The sequence below is a fragment of the Schistocerca nitens genome, chromosome 4 (genome assembly GCF_023898315.1).
Source record: "Schistocerca nitens isolate TAMUIC-IGC-003100 chromosome 4, iqSchNite1.1, whole genome shotgun sequence".
Lineage (NCBI taxonomy): Eukaryota > Metazoa > Arthropoda > Insecta > Orthoptera > Acrididae > Schistocerca > Schistocerca nitens.
The window spans coordinates 197801219-197825941 of record NC_064617.1 but is presented as its reverse complement, the minus strand read 5'-3'; the positions used below and the strand labels follow the sequence as shown (position 1 = coordinate 197825941).

The following is a 24723-nucleotide window of genomic DNA, read 5'->3' as shown; positions in this document are numbered from 1 at the left end:
AGAAGATTTTAATTCAAACCACGCCTTGGTACAAATTTTCATTCGTCCCTTCAGTTTGCTTTAATATGTAATATTTCTCTTCAGTGGTCGGCTTTCGAAATCTATTCTAAAAGTAGTTAGTGAAATAAAACAACCCTTTTGTTTTATATTCCTGTTTTGAAAGTTCCGTAATTCCAATGGTATCTAATAAGTACATTCCTGTTTTGAAATTCCAATGGTATCTAATAAGTGATTTCGCGTGATATATTAAATCTCATAAAATTTATTATTCCATTTGTTTACTAGTAGGTCATGCTTGTCCAATATATGTTCGCAATATTTTGCATTTACAAATGAAGCCATAATTAAGAAAATTTAGGTTAGCATTGTTATCTTTCAGTATTTTATATAATATGATGTATATCCTATGTAAAAGTATTTTTTATTGTATACGACAGTTTCAGCATAAATAAGCAAAGTTTTGTAGATACTCGTAAAAATGTTAAACTTTTAATTGTTAATTTAATAAATTTGCACTGTAGTTTTGTAGACTTGATTGTTAAAAAACGTATAAATAGGAGCTCAAGGCTCAAGAATGGTCAGTGGGAGACAGTTTTGAGACGCAACCACTGTGTCGCACGTCTGTGCAATAATCTAATTGTTGTAATACAGTATTGTGACTATGTAGCCTGTTTTGTGGAGTGGGCTCCCACTAAGAAGAAATGGTGCAGCTTGTCATAAATAAACCACTATAAAACGACTTTGTTCCTGGTTTATTTCATGAAATTCACGTAAGTTGATCCAGTTAGCAGATGAAATGGACCGAGGCAACGACTACTTCAGCAGGAAGCAGATTACTCGGAGCTACACCGAACATACGGATAAGAAATCAACTGAACTATATAAGTGTCACTGCAGAACTAATTACTAAAGTGTAATGTTTTGGAAACTGTTCTAGCAATAAACATTTGCATTTGTCTCAAAGTAATTCTTTGAGTGGTGGAGGCCAATGTGATCAGTAAGAAACACCACCATGATCACACGTTTCTTAATGTCTATGGAACGCAAGAACAACAACAAATTTTTGAGGCTTTTTGTTTAAATCAAATAATCTCTTTTCGATGTTGAAAGTTTTCGTCCCAGCAAAATTACACTGTCTCCCCACGTAACCAGTTTCGTTACATTAGACAGCTTTTAATCATTGAAGTGAACCCTGCCTAACGGGTCAAAGCGAGGGTAGCGACCCTTATTTAAAATGATCTGAATAGTTAATTAATCCAGGCCCGCCAGTAGACATTCCTGACTAAATTCGAGGAGCATTGCGCCGCTTGATTTGCATTGCAGGCTAGACGTCGCCAAGAGTGCGTGCATTCTGGTCGCTGCCGCTCGCGATGCCACGGAAGCTCCGAGGAACGGACCAAAACAATGTTTCAAGCTGAGCTCTTTCTTCTTAATTCCACTTAGCTGTTTTTTCTTTCCGGGGTTTCCCTATTTTCAGCACAGTCAGTATATGAAGAGGCTTGCTTCCTCGTAGTGTGTGTGGCAGCTAGGAAGGCACAGGATACTGGTTTCCGGCAGGACTCTCACACCTCGTCGGTTGGTAGTCTCTCACAGCGCAGGTTGGTAACTCGCCGAATAGCTCACAGTCCATTTGCGAAAACCAGTATTTATCCTTCGTTATTATTACTTCGCTTAGGTATACAGAATCAGATTGGCAGCGGTTTCAAAAGATGATCATTGCTGTAAAGCCGGTTTATCAATTTCATTTTTTACCTCTAGGCAATTACACCATCCATAGAATTATCGGTACACAAACGACGATATGTGTTACCTAATATGTTCCAAAACGTCGAATATAAAAACGGGAATCTTTAGGGACTCATACCTCGGGTTCATTGGTTATAGAAAAACAGGGTCAAGTGTTTTGGATAGCCCATGAGCTAGGGACCATTTGCAGACCCAACAGAAAGACCTTCTTAGCGTCGTTAGCCTATTAATACAGGGTCAAAGTATGGATATTACGCTCTTCTTCCTGCTAGGGCAAACAGATCAAATCGGTTGGTTCGTCTTACATTTGTTGCGGTCCGTGGTGGACCTTAAAGTTATTATGGAGGCACCCTTGTTCCATAGGAGGTTACTTAGAAAACCATCAAAGCTTTTTACCATTTTTTCGTAGAAAAACCGAGTCGCGGTTTCCAAGACTACTATGCACAGGGAACGGCTGAAATTTTTTAAGATATGTTCCTGAGATCCCGATCTCGAACCATCTTGAACATTTTCTTCACATATTTATGCGTTTCAGAGATAAACAGAGGTTCAAAGTGACCCCATCTGTACACGTAAAATACGCACCTAAAATCAGGCGTGACGCAGCACTGAGAAATATGCTGTAAAGTGTCTCCGTTATCATCAGAAGGGTTCTGTTGTAGAACTGAAGCACATGCAAAATGTAAAATACGGTTTGAAGTGTAAAACTATTGTTGCTTTAGTTCAATTTCATATAAGCAAATTATCAAAAATTTTCTAGCCAGTACATTTCTGTTCAAACGTGTAACATGCTCTGCTGCAGCTAGGAAAAGAAGGGAACCAGCGGAAAAATGCTCCTATTGGAGCACAAAAAATGCGAATATTTTCATGTTGAATATCGGAAATAGTTTGTGTAGAAGGAAATTTTTTGTACAGTGGTTGGAGAGTCCCACGAACAAAATACTAGTAATGCCGACTGGTGAGAGATGAGTGTACGGTTGCAGGTGTGTTTGTAAATTTTGTATTTTTTTCTTGAATAACTCGAAAACCGTGGTCTCCAGCGAAAACCTATCCAGTACAACATTTAACTACATTAAATTTTCCCCAAAAAGATAGTGATATTTTTTTTTTCTTTGTGATTAATAGTTTGCGTGTAACGAGCGGGAGGATGTCAAAATCTCGCCCTTCTTTCTGAAGGCAAGCTATAACACTGTGGGTTGCATGAAACGAAATCAGTAGGGGCGGCTGTTTAGCAGTTTATACGGAGGAATGTGGTTTTCTGGTAAAAGGAAATGCCCGTGACATGAGGCAATTGGATAGGCCTGCGATTCGTGTTATGATACGGGCCAAGATGATATAGTTATATCGCTTTGTACCATAATTTTTTGAACGATATGTGAACGGAAATTCTTACTTTGACATAAGTGTTACATGGTGAACGCCTCAATACGAAGACTTGGGAGCCATGAATCATGTACGGTCACAGCAGCACAGTCCGTGAATTTCTTGATGAACAGTTTAGAAGCCACTGGAAGCGGGCTAATTCGGCAACGTCTCTAGCCCCACTGAAATGCTCGGTCCTTACGACGTCTGATTACTCATTGTGGGGAATAATCAAGTCAATGTGGTTCACCGTCGGTACGAGACTACTGAAGCTTATGCAAAAATACTGAAAGAGTTTCGAAGCAAGCACTCAAATACGAAACATACTGATTTAACCTAGAGGTACGTGGACCTCTCGGACACACAGTATATTAACAACTTGATTGAGATACAACAAATAGAAACAATTTTGTTTGCAAAAACAGACATAATGTCTGATGGGATAGCAGCAATCAGTTATTGTATAATGTTACCTATAATCTGTCTTGATTGCAAATTTTTTTTATTAATATGACCGGTTTCGGTTCATTCAGAACCATCTTCAGATCTGATATTTCAGTTACAGGAGTAACCCGTCCAATCCAGCAACTTTCACATGCTGCGTCACATATACACTCCTGGAAATTGAAATAAGAACACCGTGAATTCATTGTCCCAGGAAGGGGAAACTTTATTGACACATTCCTGGGGTCAGATACATCACATGATCACACTGACAGAACCACAGGCACATAGACACAGGCAACAGAGCATGCACAATGTCGGCACTAGTACAGTGTATATCCACCTTTCGCAGCAATGCAGGCTGCTATTCTCCCATGGAGACGATCGTAGAGATGCTGGATGTAGTCCTGTGGAACGGCTTGCCATGACATTTCCACCTGGCGCCTCAGTTGGACCAGCGTTCGTGCTGGACGTGCAGACCGCGTGAGACGACGCTTCATCCAGTCCCAAACATGCTCAATGGGGGACAGATCCGGAGATCGTGCTGGCCAGGGTAGTTGACTTACACCTTCTAGAGCACGTTGGGTGGCACGGGATACATGCGGACGTGCATTGTCCTGTTGGAACAGCAAGTTCCCTTGCCGGTCTAGGAATGGTAGAACGATGGGTTCGATGACGGTTTGGATGTACCGTGCACTATTCAGTGTCCCCTCGACGATCACCAGTGGTGTACGGCCAGTGTAGGAGATCGCTCCCCACACCATGATGCCGGGTGTTGGCCCTGTGTGCCTCGGTCGTATGCAGTCCTGATCGTGGCGCTCACCTGCACGGCGCCAAACACGCATACGACCATCATTGGCACCAAGGCAGAAGCGACTCTCATCGCTGAAGACGACACGTCTCCATTCGTCCCTCCATTCACGCCTGTCGCGACACCACTGGAGGCGGGCTGCACGATGTTGGGGCGTGAGCGGAAGACGGCCTAACGGTGTGCGGGACCGTAGCCCAGCTTCATGGAGACGGTTGCGAATGGTCCTCGCCGATACCCCAGGAGCAACAGTGTCCCTAATTTGCTGGGAAGTGGCGGTGCGGTTCCATACGGCACTGCGTAGGATCCTACGGTCTTGGCGTGCATCCGTGCGTCGCTGCGTTCCGGTCCCAGGTCGACGGGCACGTGCACCTTCCGCCGACCACTGGCGACAACATCGATGTACTGTGGAGACCTCACGCCCCACGTGTTGAGCAATTCGGCGGTACGTCCACCCGGCCTCCCGCATGCCCACTATACGCCCTCGCTCAAAGTCCGTCAACTGCACATACGGTTCACGTCCACGCTGTCGCGGCATGCTACCAGTGTTAAAGACTGCGATGGAGCTCCGTATGCCACGGCAAACTGGCTGACACTGATGGCGGCGGTGCACAAATGCTGCGCAGCTAGCGCCATTCGACGGCCAACACCGCGGTTCCTGGTGTGTCCGCTGTGCCGTGCGTGTGATCAGTGCTTGTACAGCCCTCTCGCAGTGTCCGGAGCAAGTATGGTGGGTCTGACACACCGGTGTCAATGTGTTCTTTTTTCCATTTCCAGGAGTGTATGTAACATGTGTTAACGTGGCTCAGCAATGCCTCTGCGACGTCTAGGTTACCGTCGTCTCTGGCGGCGCAGCGTACCTGTGTATCGGAGCTTAAAAGCAATAGATATTGACCTGGCTGGGCAGTTTAATAAACTGCAATTAATTGGAGCCCCAATGTGTTTCGTGGACTGTGCCTTAATTTCACCTGTGATGTACAAGCAGTGTTTGGAGGCAGTACATGGCTGACACTGGCTGTTGTTTGGGGCAATCATGCTGACTATGGTGGCCTTGAAGGATTTCCAGATGCAAACATTCTGGCCTGGAAGACGTGGAGTATTGCTGAGTCTACAGGACTGTTGGCTAAGCAGCCCTATGATGCTCTTGTTCCTAGCATGCCATTTGTTTTGTCTACCAGAAGAAAGAAGATGGTTCTGAATGAATCGAAACTGGTCATATGAATAAAAAAAATTGCAATCAAGACGGATTATAAGTAACATTAAATAATTTTGTTATTAAAATCGTCGATACGATAACTAGCGTAAGCGAAGCTCTTTAAGTTCTCACGACCACCATTCCATACCATATCTGCTGACGCACTCAAACTGAAGATACACATATGACATATCAAACGAAATTTTGGTGCTTGAACCTCGTCCCAAACCGATTAACCACGTATATCTATATCAAAATCTGGCATCTGTTTCTGATAAGATTCAAATGGCTCTGAGCACTATGGGACTTTCCATCTGAGGTCATTAATCCCCTAGAACTTAGAACTACTTAAAGCTAACCAACCTAAGGACATCACACATATCCATGCCCGAGGCAGGATTCGAACCTGCGACCGTAGCAGTCGCGCGGTTCCGGACTGAAGCGCCTAGAACCGCTCGTCTACCGCGGCCGGCTTCTGATCAGAATTTACTTTTCGTCACTGCGATTGCCTTGAGACGAGTTGTTATAAGTTATCTCGAACTTCGAAATTATAAGTTTCGTTATCCTATTACGGCTGTGTTCGTGCCGTCCGGAGTTCTGTGTTAACTGCAGTCTGGCCATAGACACGTCTCATTAGTTATTGGAGTCACACATGTTATAAAAATTACTGACACAGAAATATATATATATATATTACTTATATCATTGTATTCACTAAACACACAGTTATAATCATCTTCTTGGATATTGCAAGTCTTCTTAATTTCCATGCTTGGAAAGAAATGGCGGAATTTTCGCTTTATACAAGATAAGATTCATTTATTTTCCCATACATGTTCCAGAACTACAGTATAAGAGCTACGGTACGTTCACGATTTTTTTAAAATTACTCTTCCTCTCAGAAATCAGTCAGTACTGTGTGCCGATTTTTTCATGTGTAGCGGTGTTTATACAGCTAGTTATGGTTTCTGGTGTTGTATCCTTGTTTGCCGTTTTAGTAGACGTGTTATTTCAGTTAAAAAGTAACTACTAAACAATGCATTCTACACACTGAAGTATTACTCGAGTAACACAGAGCGTGGTTTGGAAAAACCTGTAAGACACGTAAATAATAATAATAAAACATTTATCATTGCACATAACACTTTCATACTTCTGGAACACCTCTTTCCGCCAAATCTACAATGCATAATACTAATACCCTATCCCCTTTCTGAGCTCAACATAACTCTGACGGACATTGTACTCGAAAGGATGGAGGCTCCGATCTTCAACCGGCTATCCTGGTTTAGGTTTTACGTGGTTTCGCTAAGTTACTTCAGACAAGTTGCGCCTACTATGAGATCCCATCCTTGTCAAACCAGACATGCAAGAATGTAAATGCCTGTGATATAAGTTATGTCATTTCTAATTATCTTAAATTGCAATAACATGAGACGTCCAGTATTCTTGGAAAAGTGACCCACGGAATCATTAAAATTATACTACTATGAAAACTTACTTTGTTCACTACCGCTGTTTCAACTGCTACGTACGAATTCTTATCTTTTTATTTTATTTCACGGTGAAAACTCTGCATAAACTTTGTTTTCACGGTGAACTAAAATAAGAATGTTAAAATGAGTACGTAATAGTTAAAACTGCGGCATTGAACAAAATAAAATGACAGCCTCTAATATTGACATCTACTCATCTGCATTGTGAAACGTCAATAGAAGCATGCTTACGAAGTAGGTAATGAAATATTATGAGCTACAATGCTCCAGTATACTCGAGTCAGCGACCACAAAGCATTGGGAGGTGAATCTGTGAGTCAAGGCATACTGTTGGTTTGAATGATAACGTGAAATTCAAAGACACCCGTTATAATGCCCTTGTGTGTGCTGTTCCTGTTTACACTGTAACATGAGGCATTGGTCAGGACTGCGCCTATACTGATGTGTCGGCAGCTGGGCCAACACCTTGTAGATAGAGGTGGCTTAAAAGGCACGCTAGACTAACGCAGACGGGCGTGAAGTACTGGAACAAGATACGTAATTAATGCTATGAAGAAAAGTACGTAGCTGGTATAATACTTATCTTTAATCAATCATTGTGGTACATCGCACAAAGGAGACTTTAATTACAATCACTGTAAGGCTAATGGCGCCTTGCTAGTTCGTAGCCATTAACTTAGCTGAAGGCTATTCTGTCTCTCGGCTAATGAGAGAGAAAGGCTTCGTACGTCTAGTCGCTAGCTCTGTCGTCCGTACAACTGGGCTGAGTTCGAGTCAGTCTCTCGAGACCTGCCTTGTGGTGGCGCTAGGTTTGCGATCACACAGTGGCGACACGCGGGTCCGACATGTACTACAGGACCGCGGCCGATTTAAGCTACCACCTAGCACGTGTGGTGTCTGGCTGTGACACCACATATACAATGCATGGAATTTCGCTGTCGCGTTCAAACAGTTTATACATATAAAAATTGAAGTGATGGTGGGTGAAGTTGAAGGTACCAAAACCTCCCAATGCCAATCACTGGTTTTTGTTGTGCGCTACACTGATAGTGCAATGGTACCTGTTCTAATTGTGGAGATATGAGTGTTTGAAGTGCTGATGAGTACATTTTCTGTCTCTTTTGAAACAACGTATTTTTCGAAGTAAGAAAATTCAAGATTGTTCTACACTGAAGAGCCAAAGAAAGTGGTACACCTGCCTAATATGTGTAGGGCTCGCGCTAGCACGAAATGCCGCAACACGACGTGGCATGGACTCGACTGATATCTAAAGTAGTGCTGGAGGGAACTGACACCATGAATCCTGGAGGGCTGTCCATAAAAAGTACGAGGGGGTGGAGATATCTTCTGAACAGCACGTTGCAAGGCATCCCAAATATGCTCAATAATTTTCATGTCTGGGGAGTCTGGTGCCAGCGAAAGTGTTCAAACTCAGAACAGTGTTTTTGTTTCTGGAGCCATTATGTAGCAATTCTGGACTTGTGGGGTGTCGCATTGCCCTGCTGGAATTGTCAGAGTCCGTCGGAATGCACAATAGACACGAATGGATGCAGGTAATGAGATAGGATGCTTACGGACGTGTCACCTGCCAGATTCGTATCTAGACGTATTAGGGGTCCCATATCACTCCAACTTGCACACGCCCCACACCATTACATTGCATCCACCACCTCGAAAAGTCCCCTGCTGGCATGTAGTCCATGGATTCATGAAATTTTCTCCACACCCATACACGTCCATCCGTTCGGTACAATTTGAAACGAGACTCGTCTGACCAGGCAACGTGTTTCCAGTCATCAACCGTCCAACGTCGGTGTTGACGGGCCCAGGTGAGGCGTGAAGCTTTGTGTCGTGCAGTCATCAAGGGTACACGAGTGGGCCTTCGGCTCCGAAAACCCATATCGATACTGTTTCGTTGAATGGCTCGCACGCTGACACTTGTTGATGGCCCAGCACTGAAATCTGCAGCAGTTTGTATAAGGGTTGCACTTTTGTCACGTTGAACAATTCTCTTCAGTCGTCGTCGGTCCTGTTCTTGTTTTACCGGATTCCTGATATTTACGGTACACTCGTGAAATGGTCGTACGGGAATATCCCCACTTCATCGCTACCTCGGAGATGCAGTGTCGCATCGCTCGTGCTCCGACTATAGCACCACGTTCAAACTCACATCTTGATAACCTGCCAGTGTAGCAGCAACAATCGATCTAACAACTGTTCGCCGGCCAGGGTGGCCGAGCGGTTCTAGGTGCTACAGTCTGGAACCGCGCGACCGCTACGGTCGCAGGTTCGAATCCTGCCTCGGGCATGGATGTTTTTGACGTCCTTAGGTTAGTTAGGTTTAAGTAGTTCTAAGTTCTAGGAGACTGATGACCTCAGATGTTAAGTCCCATAGTGCTCAGAGCCATTAACAACTGTGCCAAACACTTATATAGGCGTTGCCTACCGCAGCTCAGTTATCTGCGTGTATTTGAATACACATGCCTATACCGGTTTCTTTGGTGCTTCAGTGTATAATATTTTCGAGGTTTTACGAATATTCTCGAATGTGGATGATTGTTTTCGTGTTTTCTAGATTATTCTTGAATATTTTAGAATACAACTTGGAATCGACACGTACCACATTGATCGCACACTCAACCAAAATCATCTAAGCCAGTGGTTATCAAACTGTTCTCCTGTAGGCCTCCCCCTACACGAAGAAAAATAGTATCAGCCCCACCCCAGCCTATTTTATTAATAAAACAGTAGTTTTTTAATATTTTCCTTGCCTTTATCTCTTTTATAAAACTTAATTTAGAGCAATTTTACGCAACAGAAACCAAAACTGCAAGCCTGCGCGAAGAATTCTGGCAGTAAAAAAATAACGTAATTCAGTAAACAAATCAGTGAATACAGAATATGATACCAGAGGAAGAACAATATTTAAATCTACTGATAGACTGGAGAACCAAGACGAAAGCGTAAATTTCCCAACAGAATTCCTACATTTGCTCAATGTTCCCAATATATCCCCGCAAAGAAGCTTCTATACAACATCATAGAAAGGTAAATTTAAACTGGAAAGGCAAAATAGTAGTCAACCACGATTTCCACATGTTTCAACTGATTTATCGTTCCTACTGAAAAGGCTTCAGTACCTGGTAAGTTTAGCGTATCGTACGGCCCTCAATAAGGCACAAGGACAAACATTCAAATGTTGAGGAGTGAATTTAAAAGAAGCATGTTTCTTACTCATACAGCTGTTTGCTAGTTGGACAAAATACAAAACCTATTCGAAATATCAATCAAAATGTAGTTTATAAACTTTGAAGAAGTCAGGTGCCCTACGAATGAAATGATCAGCTGCAGATTGTATTGTTATAGTTTAGAAACAAAGGGAGAAAAGATCCAGTGAAGTGGCTTTTTCAATTAGTGTATAAATAAGGGATAAGAATCTGATTTTAAGAATTTTTCTGTTGTAAATATAATTTAAGTAAAAGATTTCTTTTCCACAAATCGCGCACAAAATTTTTGTTCGTTTCATTTTATCTGGCTTAAATGTAACTACATCTCTCCTAACACCCATTTCTACCTCGAAGATCAACCCACCCCACGTCACTGGCCGCCAATCACCATTGCACTGGACAGAGAGGAAACATCGTGTTCCCCGCCCCCCCCCCCCCCCCCCCGGGTATGGTCGCATAATAATCGCTGGAAAATACTATTCATCATTATGACCATGGACCGACGTATAGATTGAACTATTAGAATGCCAATATACTTCTATTATGAGGATGGTTCCAAAATTCGCAATAGCATGGCCATCAATGTTCCCACCGAATATGAATATAAAAGGATGAATTCGTTTCTCACAAGTAATCAAGAAATACTGCTGTGAAGATTTTCCTTGGACATGCAGTTGCCTTATTTAGTGATGAGTGGCAATATGTGAATGTCAACTTTCCCAGCGTAAGCTACACTCTAGTTCTCTGCCAGGTGGCAGTGTTGAAATACATTGACATTTCAGGCCATCTTACCCATTTTCTGGGTTCGGTGCGGGTGGCGACTGAGGAAGATTCTTAATTCTTTCAGCCACTTAGATATGTGTTACAGCGTCTATGTTATATGTGGGTACAACGGACTTCGGTTAGCAGCACCATTTTTCTTTCCTGACAGACTTACAATTACATATTTGTTGTAATTATTAAAGAATTATTATTTTTCTCTGTTACAGGATGTACTTTTTTAAATGAAGTGGAGGAGAATGGTGTAGTACGTGGCCAATCTTGTTCGAAATCACAGCCTATAGCAGTAGTGCAGAATGAAGAAGCCTTAATACGATTAAGTGAAAGGTTTCCGGGCATGGAATCATGTTTTGTAATGTCACCCAAAGGGAACTGGACATTTACCGATAAACCTGAAAAGGTATTTTTTTTAAATTAATTTGTGTTGCTTTTGTCATAATCGCTTTCTTCTTGACTTTCTTAGCATCTCTTCGATGATTACTTATTGCTTTAGAACAAAAGTATGGGTAGTGTGTTTACTATCCTTGGTCTCTGCAAGTCGTATAAGACTCTAGTCGCACCATTGACGCTCTTTTTTTAGTCATCCTTAATATTTAGATAATTAAGAGTTATTACCATATGGGCATAAGTAGTAGAGATTGGTCAGGATGGGAGAGGAGGGTGTCGGAAAGGTGGTTTTCAAAATAAAGGGATATTTCACCTAAAAACGTTGGTATTAACTGGATCTCACATGCTGAATACAAATTCATTGGCTATGTATAGGGGAGAAGGCAGGGCAGATCACTCATGATGGCAGAGCCTAGAAGCAGCACTAGTTGGTGGAAAGACAAGGTAGAAAAACGGGTACTGCCAGAAGGATTAAGCCTGAACTATCTTTCTCAAGGTTGACCTATCTTTCTCTGACAAACTCGTCGTATACGTTTCTCCATGTTGGCAAAATAACAGTTCTGTCTCAGTATAAGAAAACATTTTCTGGCTCCGTAATGTGCGTAACTTAAATGAGTATACCAGATTAATTTGTTAACAAGTTCGTCAGGAATGCATAATAACCAGTTATTGCTGTCAGGATGAGAGCGGTGAAACAGAATATTATTGCATACAGTGTAATGGTTTCTAATGGTAACATTATTCCTATCTTGCCAAAGGTGTTTAATTTCTTTCCACAAGTTGCCTTTACTTTGCTCTTGTGCTATATCTTGTAATGACGACGAAATGAAATTTTCAAATGCAACTTGTTGACTGTACATGACGCTGAAATTTGCTTTGCGGAAGTTGGTTGCGATGTCTTGCTGATTGTTGTTAAGAGAACGGGATAGTGCGTCTGCTACAATATTTTGTGTGCCGGGAATGTGAACAATTGTAAAATTAAATTCCTGCAAATAAAGTTTCCATCTACTTAATCTATCGTGTGTAAATTTAGCCGAAAGTAAAAACTGTATCGCTCTATGGTCTGTGTAAACGGTAGTGTGTCTTCCATAAAGAAAATGCCGAAATCTCGTAAAAGCCCATACAACACATAATGTTTCAAGTTCTGTAACAGAATAATTGCGTTCAGCAGGTGACAGAATGCGACTCGCAAAGGCTATGTTTTTAATTACTGTACAACCATCTTCTTCAATTTCCTGAAAAATGTGTACGCCTAAAGCGGTGTTAGAACTGTCGGTGGCAATGGAAAACTTTCTATTAAGATCTGGGTGCAATAAAAGTGGTGCATTCAACAAAGCATGTTTCAAATAACATTTTCGTGAACAAGATTCTGCGTGTCAAAAGTATTGCTTGTGTTACTGGAGGATGCAACCTGTACAGTATCTAGTCAAATTCTGACGTGTTATTATTCTCAGGAGGATGCTGCGGCATTTCAACTATTTGTACTGTTCTGTTATTTCTTCCTGACGTATTACGTTCGGGGTGATATCTACTGTCTGGTTCATTAATGATAATATGTTGTTGCGGATGATTTTGCTGCTGGTAAGACCGACTGTTATTAAACGTACGCTGAAAATTGTGCTCATTATTTTTTTGGCTGTCATGATAGTCATTTCTATACGGTGCATTGCGATAGGAATTGAAATAGTGTGTTTTCTGTACGTACTGGTTTCCTTGTTGCTGTGCAGTACTATTTGTTGGGGCCGACGCTATACGCGTACGCGGCGAAACATTAAAGCTTGGTTGACCTTGTGCATTGCATTGTTGTTTAGGTATGCTAACAGGCTGGCTTTCATGCTGTTGCGGTGAAAAACGTCTATTGTTACTAAAATGTGTTTGCGACTGCTGAAAATTTTGTACATACTGATAATTAAAATTTTATCTGTTATTAAAATTACGCTGGTAGTTGTCATTTCGGGAGTGTCTAATGAAAAATTGTCACTTTCGGTAAAACTTGTCTTATCGGGTTTTCTTTACTCTTTCATAATTATAGATAGATCGATAGTTGAAGAGCTGTTTTAATAGATATAAAGGATAGTAGAAGTGAAGGCAGCAGTGCAGAAAACTAAAGATGAAACAGCACTACTACGGCTCGGGGCCCTGTGCACGCTACCGCACATATTCATCAAAGCGTAATGAATCCCCTGAGATCAATTACGCGCTGCAAATACATTTTAGCTTTTGCGTTACAGGCAATGTCATTGAAAATTCAAGAGCAAATTGCCGTATCCAGTTCAATGCGTGTACCTGTGCTCTGTCATTTTCAAATACCTTAGATTTTCTCACGGACAACAACTGCTTATAATCAACGTTATCGTCTCTGAATTTGAGAACGCGTTCAGGTTTGTGTGAGAATCTGTTTGTCTGTGGCTGGTCGGAATCTAAGTCACGTACTCTCTGTAAATTACCTAAATTATACTGGCTGTGTGAGTCTGACAAATGTTCGCAAAGTGGCGTCTGCTGTGATGTATTAAACGCTGAAACATTTTTCATCTCTGTTACCTCTTGCTGTAAAGTTGACAATTTTCTACGTAATGTATTATTAGACGAATCTATCTCACTGATCGTCTGCTGTAAATTTTGGAAGTCAGGTGTTTGATTAAACGAAATCGGTGAAGTATCGTCTGATCTGTTGTCACTATTAGTTTCAATAACGTCAATACGACTGGCCAATTCATCATATTTTTCAGTCAGTATTTTTACCTGATCATCGTTTTTAGTGTCAGAAGCATTAATTTGTTTTTGTATTTTACGTGTGGTTTTGTTCAATTTTTTAACGTCAGCTTTGATGACATCGGAATTCTGTGTTAGTTCTAATTGTTCGAGTCTGTCTGTCACTGTCTGAATATCTGCTGTGTGTGTATCTGTTTTTGATTTAAGATCAGAAATTTCATCACGCAATTCTGTGTTCAACTACTTGATTGTATTAATTTCGTCCGATACTGCAGCAATATTGTTGTCTACGTATGTTTTTGCTTTCGTAAACAATTTACGTTTATCTTTCTGTCTTTGTGCGGTAATTGTTTCCATAACTTGTCGTTTTACTTTATTCTGTTCCTGTACAAATTTACGGAAACGCGTTTCACTGTTTTGCAGGTGATGATTAAAACGCTCGTCAATTTGACTGTTCTGTTGGTCGAATTTCGCGTCTACTTTTGCATCCAGTGGGCGCGAAAGTTCTGCTGTCATTAATTTAAACTCGTCGCGTAACTGTATTGCTTTTTCAGAGCATTGTTTACTGACTGCACTAATTTCGTCTCTAAGTGTTTCTGTTGTAGCTGTTTGCATATCCCTTAATTCTTGAGCAACAAATCTAATTTCTTCCCTACTTTTCCTAGCACAAGCCTCAATTTCCTCACGTAGCTGTTCTTTAGTATCATGACATTATGCGGCAACGGCTGTAATCTGTTCACTAAGCTGTCTGGAATTGTTGTCTAATTTTTCATTAAGGGTGTCATGTTTTTCATTAAGTTGTTTGAAATTGTTGTCTTGTTTTTCACTAAGTTGTTTGAAGTTTTCATTATTTTGTTTGTGATTGTCGTCTTGTTCTTTCTTCTGTTGTTTGAAATTGCTGTCTATTTTTTCATAAAGTTGTTTAAAAAATGCCATAACTTGATCCAACCCAATATTACCTACTCTATTCTCTGTGCTGTTTGATGGCGTACCTGCAATTCTCACGTTTTCTGTAACCATTTGGTTATTCTGTGATTCTTGAAAATGTTTGCCAATCGGATGAGCACTGTTAGTCACTACCTTGGAATTAAATAAATCTGTCGTACTCTGATTACTCTGTTCATTTTCATTAGAAAAATTTGTCTGTTCGTCACGTAAAACCTGCAAACCGTGTGTGTCAAGCTGGGCAGCGCTCATTGCAACAGAACGCCCCGCGTCATCAATTGTCGTTAAATTAACACAGGACACAATCGAATTCGTTTGTTCATCACTAGGATAAAAATCATTATTAGTGGTCGGTACGCACTGATTGTCTGTAAATGGAGGATTGTCATCATTACACTGAGTGTCGCAAGTACTATCGGTCAAGTAATTTAAGTCAGCTATTTCACTCATTATACATCGCGATGTACTGTTAAGTTTTTCGCGGCATTTTTCACTAATCAAAATTATTCACAAATGAAACAAAAACAATACAAAATCCAACAAACACTATTACAACAAAGAGCAACAAATTGTCGAAGATCTGTGGAAGAAAGAGTGACAAATTAGTAAAATGCGTTGCGCCAGATGCTAACTACGTTTAAGTAACTAAGAGCAGATATATGACTACTTCTCAGAAGATTCACAAAGAAATACGATCTTGGTCCGGATGTCGCCAAGTGTAAGCTCTCCGCAAAAATTTTATTTAAATGTTAATTTGAAATGGAGCCAAGCGTAACCTCCCAACAAATATAAAGGAATGAAAATTGACCTAAATAATGAACCATGAACGAAATGTAACCTCCTAACAGAAATAATATCTGGTTAAATTTATTAGGTCAGCAGCGCTGACCTTCGGCCCTGTATTCTGAATAACAAAAGCAAAATTCTTACCTCAATAAAAACTGCAACTATATCTGCTCTTATTTATCGACACAGCTTCGTGCAATGCTGATAGATATATATATATATTATTCTTGGAAGGAATGCATAGGAAAAATTCTTTAAATTGAAATGAATGCTTTTTCTTCAAAAGAGTGGAAAAATTCTTTAAACTGAAATGATTACTTTTCTTTAGAAGAGTTACTTTATGAAAAAATTATTATTTGGGCATTTTTTCTGAACAAATTAAATTACAATTAACATACATTATTAAATATGCGCAAGGCTGCTTCTTTACCTTCTACAACATTACTCATCCTCCAGAGTCCTGACCAGAGTCGTGACCAGAGCACACAGCCGACGCATGCCGACTCCCTACTACCGTATCCGACTGACTACTACTGCCGACTCGCGCAGACAAGCGCAAACTGACTTCTACTGCAGACTCGCGCAGACTAGCGCAGACACACGACAAGCAACAACTAACAATAAACTACTCTCTGGTCAGGGATTCTGTCATGCCTCGCCCATCGCCGGCGAAGCATACACCTTACATCGTAAGATATACGAGGGCGGTTCAGAAAGTAACCTCCGATTGGTCACAGTGCGGGTTGTGGGGGGAGTAGCGACGCCATCTGTGCGTTCACGCACTCAACAGGTCAGTCGGCATCAAGCCGTGGTCGAGTGAACGTCGTACCTGCGCTAGTTTAGTTTTTGTGGCAGTTTGAAATGTGTGCTGCAATAGAAAACCCTGCCAAATGTGAAGTGCGTGCTGTCATAAGGTTTTTTACAGCCAAAGGATATTCTGCAGCAGCTATTCATCGTGAGCTGTGTGCCGTGTACGGATCAAGAGTTATGAGTGATGGAGTTGTCCGTGAATGGGTACGTTTATTTAAAAGTGGACGAGAAAACGTTCATGATGAAGAGAGGAGTGGTAGACCATCATTGGTGACTGACGAACTCGTTCAGACAGTTGATGCAAAAGTTCGTGAAAATCGACGTTTCTCAATGTCGGAGTTGTCTACTGGTTTTCCACAGATTTCCAAGACACTCTTGTACGAGATAGTGACAGCAAGATTGGGTTACCGTAAGTTCTGTGCACGATGGGTGCCCAAAATTCTTACCGACCACCACAAAACTCAAAGAATGGCCTCTGCATTAGACTTTCTGTCACGTTATGAGGACGAAGGAGAACCATTGTTAAACAGAATCGTGACCGGTGACGAAACCTGGATTAAGTACGTGAACCCTGAGACAAAAGAACAATCAAAGATGTGGGCACATTCAAATTCGCCTACCAAACCAAGAAAAGCCTCGCAAGATTTTTCTGCCAGAAAACTGATGGCAACAGTGTTTTGGGATACCAAAGGGGTGTTGTTGGTTGAATTCATGGAACGTGGTACGACCATTAATCAAGACGTGTACTGTGAAACAATAAAAAAGTTACGACGGGCTATACAGAACAAACGCCGTGGTATGCTGACTTCCGGTATCGTTTTTTTGCACGATAACGCCCGTCCTCACTCTGCTCGCAGAACAAGGGCCCTTCTTGAGTCCTTCAAGTGGGACGTTATCAACCATCCACCTTACAGCCCAGACCTGGCGCCAAGTGATTATCACCTCTTCATGCATTTGAAGAAATGGCTCGGGTCACAGCAGTTTGATGACGACGAAGAGCTCAAAGATGCGGTCACAGGCTGGCTCCAGGCACAAGCGGGTGATTTTTATGCAGAAGGAATTTCAAAGCTTATGAAGAGATACGATAAGTGCCTCAATCGCTATGGAGACTATGTAGAAAAATAGTGCAAAGATGTAGTTGTAAGATGTATATATTAAAATATTTTTATTTAACTTGGTGTATTTTTTTAAATCAACCGGAGGTTACTTTCTGAACGGCCCTCGTATGTTACACAATGTTAAGTACCCCACCGACAAACTTTTAAGAATAAAATTTTATGTAGAATTTACTATTTTAAAAATATGTCGTTACTGCAGTTATATTTGAAAAGAATGTCTTTTCGTAGTTTCTCAAAAGAACCAACTTGTCCCTTACCATCGTTTACAGTCAAGGCCATAGGAAAAGTGCCACTACAGTCAGTGATGATCTCCATGCATACATTTGTGTTACGCGAGTTATAAACCAGCCAGATACACCACAAAAGAGTAGATATATCAGGTGTGGCAAGAAATTTATTGTTAATCATCAGATAAAACGTCGCACTTCTTATGGGGAGACAACAAAACAATATGTGAAAAACAACAGGCTGAAGTTGCTAAAAAGTAACTTAAAGGCTGCAAGCACTCACTTAAAACAACAAAAATTCAGATAGCAAACAAGGAATGATGCAATATCAAAGTAGATATAACACACACACACACACACACACACACACACACACACACACACACACTTATAATCATCTCAAGACAAATTTGCTGGGTGTGATTGCCTTCACAAAGAAGTACAAATGCAGCAACAGCTAAGTACCATTCTGTCACCCATATCATTTAACTGAAGTAATATTCTTATGACCTCTGTGACAATGTATACTAGTCCTATCACATCAAACACGTGTGAAAGATTTCCAAGTCATCACTCTCCATATAACACACACCGCTGAGATAATTTGTGTTTCACATAATACAATGCAAAGAAAATGAACATTCAGGCTTTACTCGCTAAATACCATGTTAAGGCATAATCCTAACCATTGTCTGACAGATCAGAGTTAGTCACCCGGTACTGTGCCAATGCCACTTATGTTCCTTTTAGAGTAGTTACGGACACACATAACAGTTTCTATTCTATTGAGGCGTGAGACAAGAGGCTTGAAACTTGAAGAAGTGGAGCACTCAGCTGTTGCAGCTATCCTGTGGTCATGTAAACTTGACATTAACAAAGCATGTGGGATTGGTGGTTTTTATGACGTCATGCACAGCAAAAATGGATGCTGTATTCATGGAGCAAAGGAGAATTGGAATGGAGTGTGGTGGCATACCTAAGTCCGGCCATGCTTCTAGTGCAGGCATGGCCAAACAGCACTCCATGAGCATGTGCGCTCCAGCCTAGCACTCTGAGTGTAGTGCAAGGGGGTTGAAGGGTGAGGAGGAACAGGGAAAGGCTACTCAGCTTGTCACAGTCTGATAAGGACACAGATTGTAATAAATTATATTTCGGTCCTGCATGAATAATGCTATTGTGTATACACACTTGTTTGAAAAAGAAAAAGTGGAGAAGCCATATCATTCAACACTGAATAGGAATTGCTTCACTTCTCGTATAGTTTGGAGGCCATGCGGAGTGATAAATACACTGTTGCACTATGAAAGACATTCATTGGAACATCATTACAACACCACTTGTGTTCTGATGAGCAATAGTGAATACTGGCTGACCTGAAGGTGGGTATTAGGGAAAAAGACTAGTTAAGGGTAAGAAAAGTAGCTACAAAATATTTTATGGTCACCATAACCAATTATTTCAATTCATTAAGCGTCTTAATACAAGGAAAGAAGCATGTGGTTACAGATATTGTGGACAAGGCTGATATTATCCTCGACTGCACACCCAAGTCGCTAAAGGTATTTCAGTGTTTGTTTCAATATGTGAGAATGTTTTCTTTTCTGTTTGAAATTGAGAAACTCTTGCAAACGTTCATGTTTGACAGATTTTAATCTCCATAACTTCGTATGTTTGTATCATGAACCATAGTTGCATATATATTACATATTCTAAAATCGAAATGTGTATAATGTGTAAACATCACAACTTATTGTCAAATGCCCTGATAGAGATTTTTATAATTCTGCTTACTGTATCAGTGTCTAAAGTACTTATTGAATTAAGTAGTAAAGTTATTGCTTTGGTGGAAGAATCTAAAGTTGAAAATAAACACTAGCGATAAAATCATTGTTATAAAAGCAAGCTCCAATATTCGCCTGTTAGGAGTATTCGCACTGTTTTGCAAAAAAGTCTTCCTAAGCTTCCTTTGTGTGCAGCCTTTGGTACATAGCCATCTCACGCCTTCTTGGAATAGTGTAGTGGTGAGGGAAGCCGGAGCAGTGAGCAGACCTGATTGCACTCGAGGAGCGCAAGTGCGCTCTGGGAGCACGGATTTTGGTTAGGCCATTTCTAGCATATGCAACGTCTGTGTGTGAGGCCTTACTTTTCACGGTGATGTCCGCTGCTAGCAAGTGTTCAAAGGTGACAAAGGCTGCAAAATAATACAGCTCCAGACGCAACCTGTGTTTCATACTCTTAACTTGCTGTGTGGCCATTCCCATTATCTTTGTGATGCTATTGAAAGTAAAATGGAAATTTACCAATATAAAAAAGCAACTCTTAACTTGGGCACATCACTTCCACATTTTTTCCTCAGGAGTGATGTGGCCCTATTTTTTTGTATTAATTCGTCTTCAAAATTAATCATCTTCACATTATTTCTCTGTATACCTCATATGTCATCATATTAGCAACCTTTCATGAAACCCATAATTGTTTGCACAGAGTTGCAATTCATATAAAAATATTCCTCATTCCCCAAGCATATAAGAAAACAGTTTTTGATGTTGCTGAGCAACAGACATACAATAATTTTTACATGAACATACTGCCATTTGACTATACTGTTGTTTATTTAATTACGACCCACGTTTCGGCCTTTTTCCCATTTTTACGTGATTGAGTTTGTTATGAACATACATTGCAGAACACCAAGCTCAAAATTGGCCATAAGTTAAGAAAAAATTGGCTCCCCACAAAATGCCAGATGTAAAATCACCATGTAAAAAGATGAGTAAATAATAGTGGGAGCACGTCATTTTTATAAAAACCGGTTTACTTTGGTATATAAAATATGAAGAAATGTCCTTGAGTCCTACCCACTATAGCTCATATAAGAAAAGATAGCTGCAAAGAAGGTGAACGAATTCGGGAAAGTGAATCTTTTCGTTCTGGAATCTGCTGTGTCGTACAGCATCCTGATGGATTCGGTGACAACAGGTGCTGATCGACTGTATGATGACCCTGCGCCCCCTATAGTCTTCTGTTCCCTCTACTAAACTGATAGACCCTACCACAATTGACAGAATCTTTTCTTTCAGTACCTAAATAAGAAGAGGTTAGCACAGCACAGGAATTCGTGGCGGGCCGCATCAAACCAGCCAGAAGACTGATGACCAAAAGAACTTAAATAATGGTGTGGCGGATGTGTCTGTTATTGAAACAACAACTCACTCGCGTCATTGTTCCCTATTTGGCTCATTCCTTGTCAGATTGATGGTTCTGGTTTCTTGCTAGATGTGGTTTACAATCAGAAAGGGTTTAAACAGACCCTAAAGCGCTTACGTCAGTTCAAGCAAGATGCTCTTAGTGCGGAAACTTACTCCCATTGGTGGCACACAACAGTCGTGTCGATAGGAAAGATGAAAGAAAATGTGATGGATCATGAAACTGAAAAAGTGACACGACTGGCTAGGACTCCCTTTGAGTGCTACTCCACAATCACAGGTTGCTTCTGACTGATTTGATGCAGCTGCCATTTGCAACCTAAGTCCTCAATTATTTTCTGGCTGTATCCCAATCTCTGTCATCATCTATTCCCCTCTATAGCTCCCTCTGGTACTATGGAAGTTATTCCCTGATGTCTTAACTGATGTCTTAACTGATGTCTTAACTGATGTCTTAACTGATGTCTTAACTGATGTCTTAACTGATGTCTTAACTGATGTCTTAACTGATGTCTTAACTGATGTCTTAACTGATGTCTTAACTGATGTCTTAACTGATGTCTTAACTGATGTCTTAACTGATGTCTTATCATCATGTCACGTATTCTTGTCAGTGTTCTCCATACATACATTCCTTTCGTCGCCGACTCAGCGGAGAACCTTCTCTTCTCATTCCTTACCTTATCAGTTCACTTATTTTCAACATTCTTCTGTAGCATCAAATCTCAAATGTTTCGAAGCTCTTCTGTTCCGGTTCTCCCTCAGTCCATTTCTCACAACCATAAAATGCTGCACTCCAAACATACATTCTCAGAAGTTTCATCTTCAAATTAAGACCAATGTTTGATACTAGTAGACTTTTCTTTGCCAAGAATGCCCTTTTTGCCAATGCTAGCCTGCTTTTTATGTTGTCCTTGTTCTGTTTGTCATGGGCTACTTTGCTGCCTAGGTAGCTGAATTCCTTACCTTCGTGATCACCAATCCTGATGTTAAGTTTCTCGCTGTTCTTATTTCTGCTACTTCTCATTTCTTTAGTTTTTTTTTTTTTCCGACTGCTCTCAGTCCGCATTCTCTCCTCACTAGACTGTTAATTCATTCAACAGATTGTGTAATTTTTCTTCCCTTACATTGAGGACAGCAATGCCATCAGCGAATCTTAACAACGGTATCCTTTCACTTCGAATGTTACTCCCACTCTTGAGCGTTCCTTTATTTTCGTCATTGTTTTTTCATGTATAAACTGAACAGCAGGACGAAAGATTACATCCATGCCTCATATCCTTTCTAATCCATGTACTTAGTTCTCTGTCTTCCACTCTTAGTGTTCATTCTTGGTTCTTGTACATATTGTATGTTAACCGTCTTTCCCTATACCTTATCCCGATTTTTACCAGGATTTCGAACATCTCGCACCATTTTACACTGTCACACGCTTTTTCCAGGTCGATAGATCCTATGAACAAATACTGATTATTCTTCAGTCTTGCTTCCATTATCAACCGCAACGTCAGGACTGCCTCTCTTGGTGTCTTTACCTTTCATGTAACCAAACTGATCGCCATCTAACAGATCTTCAATTTTCTTTCGTTTCTTCTGTGCATTATTCTTGTCAGCAACTTGAATGCATGAGCTGTTAAATCGATTGTAAGTGTCGCTCTTGTCGGCTCTTGAAATCTTGGGAATTGTGTGGATGATGTTCTTTTCGAAAGTCTGAGAGTGTATCACCAGTCTCATACATTCCAATAACATCGTTTTGTTGCCACTTCCCCCTAATGATTTTAGAAATTTCGATGGAATGTCATCTATCACTCCTGCCTTATTTGATTTTAAGCCCTCCAAAACTGTTGTAAATTCTGATCCTAATACTAGATCCCCCATTTCTTCCCTATCGACTCCTGTTTCTTCTTCTATCACGTCCTCAGGTAAATCCTCACCCTCATAGAGGCCTTCAATATACTCTTTCCACCTATACGCTCTCTCCTTTGCATTTCACAGCAGAATTCCCCTTGCACCCTTAATGTCACCGTAGGTTATTTGACTTTATATGCTGAGCTAGTCCTTTCGACAATCATTTCTTTTTCAGTTTCCTCACATTCTTCACCTTAGCTTGGCTGCAATTCTTGTTTATTTCATTCCTAAGTGACTTGTATTTCTGTATTCATGAATTTCCCTAAACATTTTGTACTTCCTTCTTTCGTTCGTCAGCTGAAGTATTTCTTCTGTTACCCATGGTTTCTTCGCATTTACCTTCCTTATACCTAAGTTATTGTCTCCGGTTCCTGTGATTGTGCTTTTCAGATATGCCCACTCTTCAACTGAGCTGGATCTGAGCTATTTATCATCACAGCATCCATAGCCTCAGAAAACTTTAAGCTCATCTCATCATTCCGTAGAACTTCCGTATCCCACCTCGTTGCTCATTGATTTTTGCTGCCTCATCTCTCAAACTTCAGCCTACTCTTCATCATTACCAAATTGTGATCTGAGTGTATATCTCTCACTTTTATGCCTTACAGCCCAATATCTGATTTTGAAATCCATGACTGACCGTGATGTAATCAAACTGAAATCTTCCTGTATCTCCCAGCCCTTTCCAAGTATACCTCCTCCTCTTGTGATTACTGAACAGTGTGCGCTATTACCATCTGAAATTTATTGCAGAATTCAATTACCTTTCTCCTACTACCAAGCCCATATTCTCCCGTAACTTTCTTCTACTACTTCCCCTAAAACAGCATTCCAATTCCCCATAAATACTAGATTTTCATCTCCCTTTACGTACTGAATTACGCTTTCAGTATCCTCATATACTTTTTCTGTCTCTTCATCTTCTGCTTGCGGTGTCGACATGTATACTTGAACTATTCTCGATGTTGTGTTACTGACGATTCTGACGAGAAAAACCCGGTCACTGAACTGTTCACACTAACTCACTTTCAGTCCTACCTACCAATTCATGACGAATCCTACTACTGAAACTTCCTGGCAGATTAAAACTGTGTGCCCGACCGAGACTCGAACTCGGGACCTTTGCCTTTCGCGGGCAAGTGCTCTACCATCTGAGCTACCGAAGCACGACTCACGCCCGGTACTCACAGCCTCACTTCTGCCAGTAGTTCGTCTCCTACCTTCCAAACTTTCGTGCTTCGGTAGCTCAGATGGTAGAGCACTTGCCCGCAAAAGGCAAAGGTCCCGAGTTCGAGTCTCGGTCGGGCACACAGTTTTAATCTGCCAGGAAGTTTCATATCAGCGCACGCTCCGCTGCAGAGTGAAAATCTCATTCTGAATCCTACTACTGTTGCATCGTTTTCTGCTGCTATTGATTTTATCCTATTCCCGTCTGACCAGAAGTCTTTGTCTTTTCATTTGACTTCACTGAGGGCCACTATATCTAGATGTATTCTTAACATTTCCCTTTCTTATTTTCTAGCTTCCATACCACGTCCAATTTTCTGACATTCCACACCCTACTCG

At 40.9% G+C, this 24723-nt stretch overlaps 1 protein-coding gene across 1 annotated transcript in view; it reads left to right on the top strand.

Moving 5' to 3' along the window:
* Nucleotides 1-24723, top strand: part of LOC126253157 (uncharacterized) — a 215773-nt gene that overhangs the window by 58830 nt on the left and 132220 nt on the right. Inside the window, exon 2 of the mRNA XM_049954315.1 lies at nt 11268-11458. Coding sequence (XP_049810272.1) covers nt 11268-11458 — 191 coding nt within the window. The remainder of the gene's footprint in view (nt 1-11267; nt 11459-24723) is intronic.